Source organism: Parasteatoda tepidariorum, chromosome 3, assembly GCF_043381705.1.
Source record: "Parasteatoda tepidariorum isolate YZ-2023 chromosome 3, CAS_Ptep_4.0, whole genome shotgun sequence".
NCBI lineage: Eukaryota > Metazoa > Arthropoda > Arachnida > Araneae > Theridiidae > Parasteatoda > Parasteatoda tepidariorum.
Window position 1 is genome coordinate 14216533 of NC_092206.1, and position 12380 is coordinate 14228912.

The 12380-nt window shown below is 29.4% G+C and overlaps 1 protein-coding gene across 1 annotated transcript in view; it reads left to right on the plus strand.

Annotated features, from left to right (window-relative positions):
• Positions 1-1145: 1145 nt before the first annotated feature.
• LOC107438616 (uncharacterized) overlaps positions 1146-12380 on the plus strand; it is a 47369-nt gene continuing 36134 nt past the window's right edge. The window contains exons 1-8 of the mRNA XM_071179073.1: positions 1146-1286; positions 4119-4379; positions 5483-5562; positions 6534-6677; positions 7769-7844; positions 8800-8835; positions 10500-10647; positions 11920-11990. Of these exons, the coding sequence (XP_071035174.1) occupies positions 4142-4379; positions 5483-5562; positions 6534-6677; positions 7769-7844; positions 8800-8835; positions 10500-10647; positions 11920-11990 (793 nt within the window). The 5' untranslated portion in view covers positions 1146-1286; positions 4119-4141. The remainder of the gene's footprint in view (positions 1287-4118; positions 4380-5482; positions 5563-6533; positions 6678-7768; positions 7845-8799; positions 8836-10499; positions 10648-11919; positions 11991-12380) is intronic.

Below are 12380 nucleotides of genomic sequence, written 5' to 3' on the forward strand. Positions count from 1 at the left end.
TCACTTGAGTTTGATAAAAGTGAATATTAAATATGGTTCTATAACACGTAATGAAATTTGGTAAATAAGGTAAAATAATAAGCTTATGATACTTTAGAGAATGGCATGAAAACCATTTATTCGGTTAAATTTTCCAGTTTTGTATTTCTAATTAAATGTGTGGTAACAAGAATTATAATGTTGAGAACAAGAATTTCTGGTTAACCGTTACCATAGTAACGGAAAAAGTACCGAATGAATAGTTTAAATACAACGTATTTTGGTTTTATTACTCAATATTATGTTTTTGTTTTTTTTTACCAGAAATGTCATTACCATACAGAGCGGGTAATTTTACCAGAATTATTTTTTCTGTGCAGCAATGACCTATACGGAGTTTATTAAGACAGACCGCTACGATATAGTCAATCGTACGATGAATCGGCCAAGGTTCTTTTCATTAAAAAAGGCTCTCCGAAAAGTAAAAGAGGATGAGTCAAATGACCAATGCGCGGTGAGGGTCGAAGCCTCTTAACTATTTCGTTTCAACTCTTAACACTTTCCTTTATTTTACTTCATTCCAGTTTAAACTTTAGCCGTGAAAAAGGTTCAACTAATTTAATAATGTAACGATTTCTTTATGTGATGAAGAAAGTGTCCGCCTCTTTCCATCTGGGGTTCCTGTTTCCATTCAATTTGTTATTTGTTTCTATTACATTTTCTGTCGAACAGGAATTTTCGTGTGTGTAATAATTTTTAAAATGCTCCGAGTCAAATGCGGCTATACTGCATCAATCTCAGTATGAATAAAAATTTAGTGACTGACATATTTAAACTAAGAAATTTATGAGCTGATGCAAAACCAAAAGTGAAAACTTAAAAACAATTTTTTAATTTAAATAGATTGCCGGTAAAAACAGCAAAGACCTATTCATGTAAAGCAACAAGATTACAATATATGTGGCTGTTTTCTTTTCTCATTTTTCCTAATTCATATTACTTTTCTGATTTCGATTCGATTTTATCGATCATCAATCGCATTGATAGCAATCAAATACAATTCTGACAATAAAATTGAGTACAGGTGTAAATGAAAAATAAGCGATCCTCACGAGAAAACAATATTTGAAGCTTCTTCAACAAAATATACATTTTGTTATATCAGCTGAAGCAACCACTTTAGAACAGCATGTTATGTAATCTTCCCAAGTAGCAGTTTCATATTATAATTTTTGATTTTAACTAGCTGCATCTACGTTTTACGTCAGACAGTGTTCTAATTTTAGAAATTCCTGATCATCATCTCGGTAAGTACATTTTTTGCCTATTTTATCAGTTGAAAATGAAGCACTCCATTTTGGGATTCTGTACTTCGTCTCAATTTGAGAAAAATGTATATATGGCACTAATAGTTTAGCCAGGAAGTTGAAAGCGCATTATATTTCATGGTATTAATTTTCTTATGTCGTTGTATATTCTCAACGCATTTAGCGAATCAAAAGCAAGTTTTACGCCAAATAAAATAAGGTATCTTCGATAAAGCAGTTGTGTTAGAAGTTCAACCCACCAAAAGAAAGATTAACTATACATATAGTATTATTTAACCTGTGATATTCAGAATTTACAACAATTTCCCCATGGCTTAATAGATTATTTCATTTCTTACCACGTTTATATCAACTTGCCTTCGTGTATGTCTGTTCGGGTGGAATTTTGTAATCGATTTCAAACTAACTTCCCGACTAGCTACAGACTTCAAATTTGGCACATAGCTCAGAATTGGATGACAATGCATGGAAATGAAGAGAAAAAAGACACACAAAGTAAAATAAAATTAAAATTAAAGAAAAATTAATATTTTCGCGATTGTCTTTTGTTGTCGATTCGATTATTTCAAATTAGTTTCAAATATCAGTTAAAAAAATTTGTGTACAGTGAGTGTAAAAAAAAATCAAATAAAAATAATATTTTTAAAAACCGCGTTTTTGCAGTGGAGAATAATAATTAAAAAGCAAAAATTTGAAAAACGTGGGGAGCATGAAATACATAACAGTACATATACACGTACATATACACATTTTCTTACTCATACACATGCACAACCACATACACATTCAGATACAATTACAGATATACATACACATATTCTCATGAGCACACATACTGTTACTGTTATGTATTTCATGAGTCCCACGTTTTTCATTTTTCAAATTTCTGTTTTTTAATTATTATTCTCCACTACAAAAACGTGGTTTTTAAAAATATTATTTTTATTTTGATTTTTTTCTATAATTTGTTTTTGCTGAATTTCCATTATTTAAGTTAATAAAGACACGTTTTTAAAAACATAGTAGCAATATAAGAAACACGTGGTTTCATATGACCTTTAAAACATGAATTCAGTGACAGACCTACCTAACCTAAAAATCAAAGATAAATAATTCATAAAAACGTGCTAAAAAAAAACAATTTTTGATTGATTATAGCTGCAAGCTGGAAGATCATTCATATCATAAAATATTTATCAAATCATATAAAAATGACTCTTTTTTCGGCATGTAGCGTGTGAACCAGTGGCCGGAGTTGGTTTTAAAGTAGACTGTTAGGTCCGCCGTGTCTTCAAGCGTATGTGTACACCAAATTTGCGGCGTATTGGTTCAGACTTGCGGATTTGAATAAGGTACAGGCATACACACTTTCTTTTGTTACACCTACACACATATAAACATTCTGCTTAATTTATATTCATGAAAATTAGCGTTTTTAAAGGACTTCAAACTCAAAAGTAATTTACACCGAATTATGTAAATCGGGAGTACTTTTAAAAGTAAATTTGCGCACAAAATTCCAACTTACAAGGAAATTTTTGAAATTTATATAAACATTCTGCTTAATTAATATTCATGAAAATTCGCGTTACTAAAGGACTTTAACTTCAAAAATAATTTACACCGAATTATGTAAATCGGGAGTACTTTAGAAAATAAATTTGCGGCTCAAAATTCCAACTCACAAGGAAATGTTTGAACTTTCAGGTGTAACAAAAAAATTCTTAATAAATGAAAAATGTGTTGTGATCGTGGATTAAAATCCGTTAGTTTACACTGTTTGATTTCTGAACAGCTCATGACGTAAAAAGTAAAGCAGTCGGGTGACAATCCGTTGTCGGCCAGGAGCACCATAGGAGCTAAAGCTCCACAATTTCAAGACAGACACCATAGTTGTGGCAATGTGGTCAATACTACGAGTTTACTATTTTGATTCCCCAGACTGGCTAATACCCATAGAACGATATATAGGATAGAATTATATGCCATTAACTGGAATAGAATCCAATTTATACACTCACTATATCAAGAACCATACATAATAAAGGTTGCAATAATAAAGGTTTTAGGTGTAGTATCTATAATATTATTATATGACGATCGATATTAAAAATAGCCTAAACTTATTATTTTCCTTCTACTAACATAGGTATATAAACCTTTAAAAAAGCTACACAGTTTTAGTTGGTTGATTGAACGCATTTTGTAGTCAGATACAATAGTCAGATATTCCTCTTATTTACTCTTTTTTGCTGCTTAGTTGAAAATTTCTTTTATAAGATAGTTTCATATTTGGTTTTAAAAATTTATTCCCGGAGAATTTTAAATATAAATTATAATTGAAGTGATTAGGATAATACAATAATAAGTTTCATTTTCAATTATTTCAGAAGAGCAGTTTTGAAAAAAAAAACACCACGATTTTCATGTAGGATATTATTATCAGTACGTTAAATAATTATCAGTGTAATATTATCAGCACAACCGCATCCTGTGTGTATTGTTCCTTCAAGTTACAAGAAATGTCACTAGATGGCAGCAATACATCCTTTGTGTATTGCTGCCATCCAGTGGCATTTCCCGTAACTTGTAGGATACCTAACAAGAAAGAATATGAAAGGGTAAGTTTGATGCAAAAATGTCACCTTTTGGAAATAGTGTGAGTCTTGTGATTATTTTTTCCCTGGACCTTCAATTTTTCTATTGTAATCACAGTTTTGTTACGCGCTCTATATTTTTATTTTTACTTCAAGAGAATAAGTTAAAAGAAACAAGCAATATTATATTGATGGATTATAAATGCTTTTCCAGATAGAATTCCATTCAAACACTACATGAGGCTTTCTCAATGGCACATGAAAATGGTTGACCACAACAAAATAAAATGGACATTTTACCTCTTCATCGTGTTAATTGTCTTATTTACACTTCAGTTCGAAATGAAGTTATTTTCATCTCTGACGTGCGTCTTTAAATCAGATATGCAGCAGCCATACCATAGGAATGTCATCATATTCGATGGAGGCAGTACTGGAACCAGAATGCATATATATCGATTTTATTTCGATTCAAGTAAGCAATCCTATTTCTGCTATTTAGTTAAGGCAATTGTAGTATAATATATTACGTGAAAATTTCATAAAAATGTCCTGTCTTGAAATTCTAACCCCATAAAAAACAACAAAAACTTCACATAAAATTTATAGACACAGTAAATTGATGCAACTTCATTCAACACTGTATAGTAAAAACAAAAAAATTCATATAATTTTTTGTATGAAGGTTATCTAGGTTATACTGCACTCTGGTTATTCAACCACTATAAAATTGGCGAGTGGCGAGAAAGTTAAGCGGTAGAGTTCACTTTTTGTAAGTAAAGAAAGTTAATTGCACGAAATATGTGTGCTTTTTTTTTAACAAATTCCATTCTAATTCTTTTATTCATTGATTTAGAAAGTTCTTTAAATAAATTAGATCTTTTTAATTTATTTCTTTTTTAGAATACGCCAAATGAGTCATTTTTATTCACCTTTCTCTGATTCTCCATTTCTCGTTTGCTTCCATTTTTCTTCGACTTCTTACTCTAAACAGCGGGAATAAATTCTACCGGTTTGCTTTTAGCTCACTTTGCTCCCCGATGGAATAATACTTGTAATATTTGGAATAATTTGTAATTTTTAATTTGTATTTATCTCGATTTTAATATGACTTAAAAATAAAAAAAGAACATTACTAGCGATTGCTTCGAGATTCTTATACTAGTATTACTTTGAATTAGGTATCTCACCTTCGACAATGGAATTCTAATTTTTATCAATTAAACTGAAAAGGATAGAAACTAAAAAGTCTTACTTTCAATTTCATTTTACAGACTTAAATGCGATTGACTTTATTTCAACTTTTATTTCTTATTGTATGTAATATTTTGGCAGTGGAATACATTAATAAATTAGCAATTGTGATTTATATATTAAAGATATACTTTAGCAAAGCTTTAAAAGGGGCTGTATATCTTACAAATATGAAAATTTTTTTGCAAGAAGATTTTGAAGGAAGTGTTTTAACTTAATTTGATTTAAACTAACACTCAAAGGAAAAAGTATTTAAAAAAGAAATAAATTAACTCTTGTTTAGCATAACATGATTTTGAAGTAAGAAAAAAATAATTTTCGCAGGAGGTCTACTTTCCATCCAAAGTGAAATTAAAAGGAGAAGTAAACAAGGACTTTCCAAACTTGCTCATAAACCTTACAAAGTAAGTTTTTTTTTTTTTTGGAGGATCTGAAATTACAACGTTTGATTAGGTTCACACGTAGTTAATTAATTGGTTGAAACAAAATTTGAATTAATGAATCACGTTATTTTTTGGAGCAAGAGGCACAAAGAAGAATTGAAAGAGAAAGCTGATGATTGATAGAATGTAGAGTTTAGTGGCACAAAGTTCAAATCCATTCGAATCTCGTCTCTCGAATTGTAATTAAAAAATATATAAATCTTATTAGGCTATGATTTTTTAAAAAGGTAATCTTTAAATCCATTTATTTTTATACCTTTATAACCTTTATACCTTTAGCTGATTAAAAGTTTTTAACAGACTTAAATTGGGTGCAATCTGGAGAGCACAAGGTTCAAAAATGGACGTGCTGCTCCAAACAATATGTTAAAACAGATCAAAAACATAAAGTGCATGCTACAATTTATCCTTTATTTCAGTACGTTTTAGGAAATAGGTTGAGTAAATTGTCTATAGATGACTATTATGGCATAAATACTCGTTTTTCTCTAGGAGTTTAATAGCAATTTAATTCCTTTCATTCCATGATTTTCTTATTCTGAATTGAAAGCCATTTTCATTTAAAAAAATAAAGGCTTCAATTGAATATTCAAAATACGCTTTTTTCCACTCTTCGTAAGCAAATGAATTTAGAGTATACTTTGTTCTGCGTATGAATAAAGCAAAAAAACATGAATAAAGCACAAATAAAATTTTAAAAAATGGACGTACTGTAGTTCCAGTTCTATAATATATCCGAACTTATAGATCCGAAGCTGATGTCTATTTCTGTACCGTTATTTCCGCTTTATTCGCGTTGTTTTGTTTTATTCAGCTGTATGCTAATATTAATGATTTTTTTTTTGTTGCAGAAACAAAATTCGCTTTTGACAAAATTTTAAATTAAATTATTGCTAAATCCTTTATAAAGTAATATGATATTTTTTCATAAGGCAGCTAGTGTTGTCTCTTATTTGTTGAAAAGAGCCGAAGAATACATCCCTTACGAAGAATGGAATGAAACAAGTGTAGCCTTCATAGCTACGGCTAGTTTTAGAACACTTGCGAAAGAAGACACAACTTCTGTTTTAAGAGAGGTGAGATATGTTTAAAAGTACTTTCAGAACTCTTTCGCCAAGCATATGTTTAGGTTCCTTTTCTAAGAGGCATTTTAAACTACATAGGGGAAAAAAGTATGGTCAAATCTACCAGAATAGTGCAAAATTTGTCTTGTATCTGGCTCTATGGGAACACCCAACAACTATGTTCCTTTTACCGAACACTTTGGTAATAATTTTAGTAAAATTAGCAATCAAATAAGGTTTTATAATGCGTGATAAAATTTGGTAAATGTCGTAAAATTTGGTAATTTTATCATGAGCGACACATAAAAACCATTTATTCGGTTAAATTTACTCCTCAGTTTTGTATGTTTTACTAAATATGTAGTAAGAAGAACTATTATTTTAAAACCCAGAATTGTCGGTTTTTCATATTGACATTTTGCGCTGCTTGCGTAATTAGAATAGAGTGTACAGGTTAAAGGTAGGTCAAACTTGACCTAAAAGCCATTAATAACTAACTGTTGCAAACTCGCTGAAGTTATGAAAATTGCATTATTTCCTATGGCAACATAGTCTTCGAATAACAATCTAGATTAATGTTTCATTGTGTTTTGTTTTGCAAAAAACACTATTAGAGATTCATTGCGCTAGTGTGAACAATACTCAGAAAAAAAAATACATATACTTCTACACAATATTTATCTACGCCATTTTTAGAAGTTTCCTCTAAATCAAATGTAATTTACCTAACTTTTAAAAAAATTTACCTTTTCATACTTAGCTGTTTTATATTACAGAGGAAGAAAAACCGGTAGAATTAAAATTTTAGCAATTTCTAAACGCGGGACCCCGTAGAATTAAAATTTTAGCAATTTCTAAACGCGGGACAACTTGTCCGTTTATTAAAGGCTCAGTAGAATCTTGTTTGTTTTTTTTATTTGCAAGTATGTATATGAAAAGAATTTATTCTCCTTAAACTACGAATTTATTAATTCCTTATGATAGTTTTGTTAGATCTGACTAAAATAAAATTATTTCCTCCCTTTCAGTGTTTTGAAAAACATAATTTATGAAATTTTCCTTTTATTTTAAATGTTTCACTACTTGCAGACTTTATGTTACAGATAGCGAAGGTGATTGAAATTTCTCCATTTCTTCATAATAACGAAAGTGCAACTATACTTTCAGGAGAAAAAGAAGGTATCTTAAAATTTCTAATTAAATCCTTTATTTATTATTTAACAAAAATAAAATCGAGTTACATTTATTCTTAACTAGGAAGCTCCTTTCTCTCTTGCTTTACTCACCTTCTGTTCAATAGATTTTTTTTATTGGTGATAAGCAGTCTCTTCCATTTGAACTAAAAACCCTAAAATATAAATTTCCTGTTTGTACGTCTTTGAACTGTTAATCTTATTTATGTAATTTTTCTCAATTTTACATTTTCTAATATTTATCGTCAAAAATTGCATTAAATTGTCTGAGAAATAAACTTATTTCGTTATTTAATTATTTCGCTGACAAATCGGCGAACGTGGCAAGTTAGTCGTCAAATTATTCAAATATGAAAAAAAAACTACTCTTAAGTCTATTTTAATGCAGTTTTTAACAATAAATATTAGAGTATATCAAAAAAGATAAATAAGAGTCTAAGTTTAAAGACGCACGAATAAGAAATTAATAATGGGAAAGCACCATACCGGCGCACCATGTCCTTTCCGGCCATGGATTCCTATAAAATTCTCATTCCTGAAATTCTACGCTTTAAATTTATCGAAACAATTTAGACTCAAACTGTAGACCATATACAATTCCACCCAAAAGCAAAGAGGAAAATTTAAGAAAAAAATTTGTCCAAAATTTCTTAAAATGATTTGAGAATTTAGAAATAACTTAAAGCAGTTTTGATGAAGCAAGTGAAATGTACGTTAAAAACAATTAGTTTGGTAATTAATTTTTTAAGTAATTCAAAAAAATAATTTTTTATACAAACTTTTTCCAATGTTCAAACATACTTACGTTCCCGATTTTTGGTATAAGGCTTTTTATTTCTATAAAAACTTTAAAATTTTTTTACACCAGAAGTTTTTATATATGATATTATGAGTTTAAAAATATTATTAAAAAAATAAAATAATAAAAAAATTCTTTTCAGCTCTTTATGCGTGGTATGCTTTGAATTTCCTATTAGGTAATTCATTTTTTCTAAATATCAGAAAAATACAATAAATTTTTTACAATACACTAAATTATTTCAATAACATGCTTTCATAACTTATTACAATGTTGTTTTGTGCCTGGTAGCAGAATTTACAGCCTTATCTTCACAAAATTCAAAACTTTCCGCTACATAACGCAGTCAGGAAAAGATTAGTCGAAATTTTAAGTTTAATCTGACATAAATTTCACACGATTTGTAAACATTAAATATAATAAAGTTATACCTAAAAACATTATATTGCTTAAATTTACAATCGTACGAGAAAGAAATTCCGATAAAATTGATGACAATCACGTTTCTGATTTTAAAAAAAAAAAAAATTTAATTTTTGTACATGTGATAATTTTTCAGTTCATTTATTAATGGTTTACCAGAAATTCTAATTTTAAAAATCATAGTTCTTTTTATCGTACATTTAGTAAAAAATACAAAACTGAAAAGTAAATTTAATTCAACAAATGGTTTTTATACTATGCGCTAAGGTTTCATAGTAAAATTTAGCAATTTCATCGAACTTTTTCTCATATTATAAGACTTTGATTTATTGTTAATTTTACCAAAATCCTTAGCCAAGAGCTTCGGTAAAAATTACTTACCTTTTTGGTGTTCCCATAAAAATAGAAACATGGTAAATTTTACCATATTCTGGGATTTTTAGAAATGTTTTTTTCTTGGTACATACTTCAGCTTTGCCCGAAAGAAGATGAACTATTAAAGCAATAAAAAAGAAAAAGGACAAACTTGCATATTGTATTATTAAAATAAAATCTTCTCATTTTAAAGAAAGAAATTAACAGAATTGTAATTTATGGTGTTCTGATGCTAAACTGTCTGTTTGAAGTTTCTTCAAATGAAATTCACTACCATACCATTGCAGGTACTTTGCAGACGAATAATAAAACAATCCAGAAAATAAACAATAAGCAAATGTATTTTTCCGGTATCTTATTTAAGAAAAATGGAAAACCTTTCTTTATTTTTAATAAATGAAGATAGATAGATATTTTCTTTTTAGTTTTATATTTAAATTTTACTTATTCTCCGTTTGTTCTTGTTCGTTTTACATTTTATTTTATTACCGTCGTTGAACAGTCAAGCCAATTTTTAGATTTACGACTACTAATGTTCAACGCCGTAGACTTGTAATTTTGAAACCAATGTAGGAGACAAAGGAACTCCTGTATCAAGTATTGGGAGAAATTTGTCTTCGTGTTGGACTTTTTGATGAAACTAACCCGCATTTGCGTTACATGGAGAGGAAGACCACGAGAGGCTCCCAAGGTTAGCTTGACGGCAAGGAAACTCTAACCCATGATCCATCTACCATCGAGGATGTTTTACGTCAGTATGGTCGGTGCAAGCCGGATGCCGAATTCGTATCGGCCAGATATCACTGCGATTTGAACCCAGTTCATCTCATTAGAAGACGAACGCTATATTTTTGTTTGTTTGTCGTTTTAATGTAAGGTGGGATATTTAATATTATAATCTGCAATAAATCTTTAATAATCTGCAATAAATCTTCAATAATCTGCAGCGCGCTCTACCGTGCTGGAGGATGTCTGCTACCGAAGCTATGTGTAATATTTAAACAAAAAGTTGATTAAAGTTGTATTAAAAGTCACATTTTTTAGATCAGCAGAATGATGCCAGTCAAACCACTGTATTATTAGATGTTGGAGGACAGTCAGTGCAAATTGCTTTCGCTGAAGATAATCAAAATATCGAATATAAATCCTTGACTAATCTCCAACAAAAATCTATGACTTTATACACCCGAAGGTAAGCAAGGATTATCATTGATATCGGTTTCACAATTTTTTTTAATTTAATACAATTTGAAGTTCAGTTGTTAAAATTACTCTCTCACTGTAATGATTATTTTTTTAACGAAGCATAATTGGAAGAAATATTTAAGAAAAGTATATATTAAATAATTTAATTTGTTAGATATTGAAGCAATAAATGGGATTACACTTACAGGTGCATTACATGGGTATTGCTACCATAAGTCCCATTTCGTACGCTAGCGGGTAGAATTGAATTGAATGTAGATTTTAAATGTCACAAAAAATAGAATTGATTATATTTATAATAAAAACCAATGGTATTTCTAAAATAAATCGTACGTTTTGCATGTTAAGAGCACATAAAATTAAGAAGATTGTATATTTTTAGCATCACTAAAGTTGGAATCAGATAAACTACGCCAAATATAAATGAGATTACCTACTCCAGTAGAATAAATATATACAATGGTATCTTAAACTAAGTCTGATGTAAAAAGGATACAAAAAAAAGTAAAAAGATTGCTTAGAAACATCGGAATTATGGTCAAAAAACGGCAAACCACCATGGAAGACTTTTTCAGTTTCCTGATCATTCATTTAATTAAATGGACAAAGCTTTGAAGCTAAGAGATCACAATAATGCACAAGGTCAACCAAATGGTTATAGCATAGATCAGAAAAGAAATACAAAAAAACTTTAAACTTGAACAGCTTTAAACTTGTTTATCACTCATACTTATTACTAATGCGGATTTCATTTCAACGCAGGCACCGCTTTTTATTATGATTTTATATTCTTTGTAAATGGAATAGATGATTACGATAAAATTGGCAATTACATGATTTCTCCGCTCTCCTCGCTTTCATCCTCCCCGTACTCATGGTTTTCGTAAGTCTTGCTTTTTCCCCACTGCAGTACGCCTTAATAAGTAGTTGAAATATACTGTCGTGAGGAAAAAACAAGATTGGCATAAGCCATGGTATGGGTAAACAAAGAGGAACTATTACCCAGAAGATGCTCAGTCTATTTGCAAAAGAGTAAAATCATCGATTAATTAAAAATTAAAAAAAAAATGCATTTATTGTATATAAACTATTTAATTTTTAAAAAATAAAAGAGACCCACAACATCAAAAATATTTTCGATTAATTAGTTAATAACATATTATTATGCGAATAAAATACAGGTGAAAACAAATTTTGTTATTACATTTATGATCAGTACCTTTTATACGGTAAGTTGTTAAATCTAATTTTAAATTAGTTATTTAGGTATTGGTCTTGTGAATGCAGGGTTCTCTCTTGGTCACATTGTGCCTCGTCCTAGACAAGTAGGTAAGATTTTAAAAAATAAATTGATTGCTTCATTTTAATAGAAATGTATTTTGTTTTAATCAAAGAGCCTTTCTTTTGGTGCGCACAAACTGACAGCCAACCTATTAAAAATGGATTTGCAACGTAAATGGTAAATGAAAATTGTCCTACTTCAGAAGGCAATTTTTTTTTTAACTAAATTGACTTTTGTTTACTAAAAGACAAAAAAATATTTCCCAATTAAAAGAACGTTTTTCTGTGAAACATTAATCAAACTAAACTGCTTCTTTGATTTACAATAAATAAAATCAATGGTTATTTCAAACAACAGCAGATTAGGGTACATCAGGAAAAAGTGCGGGAATTACTAGGAAACGACAACTAACGCTGAATATATATATATATATATAT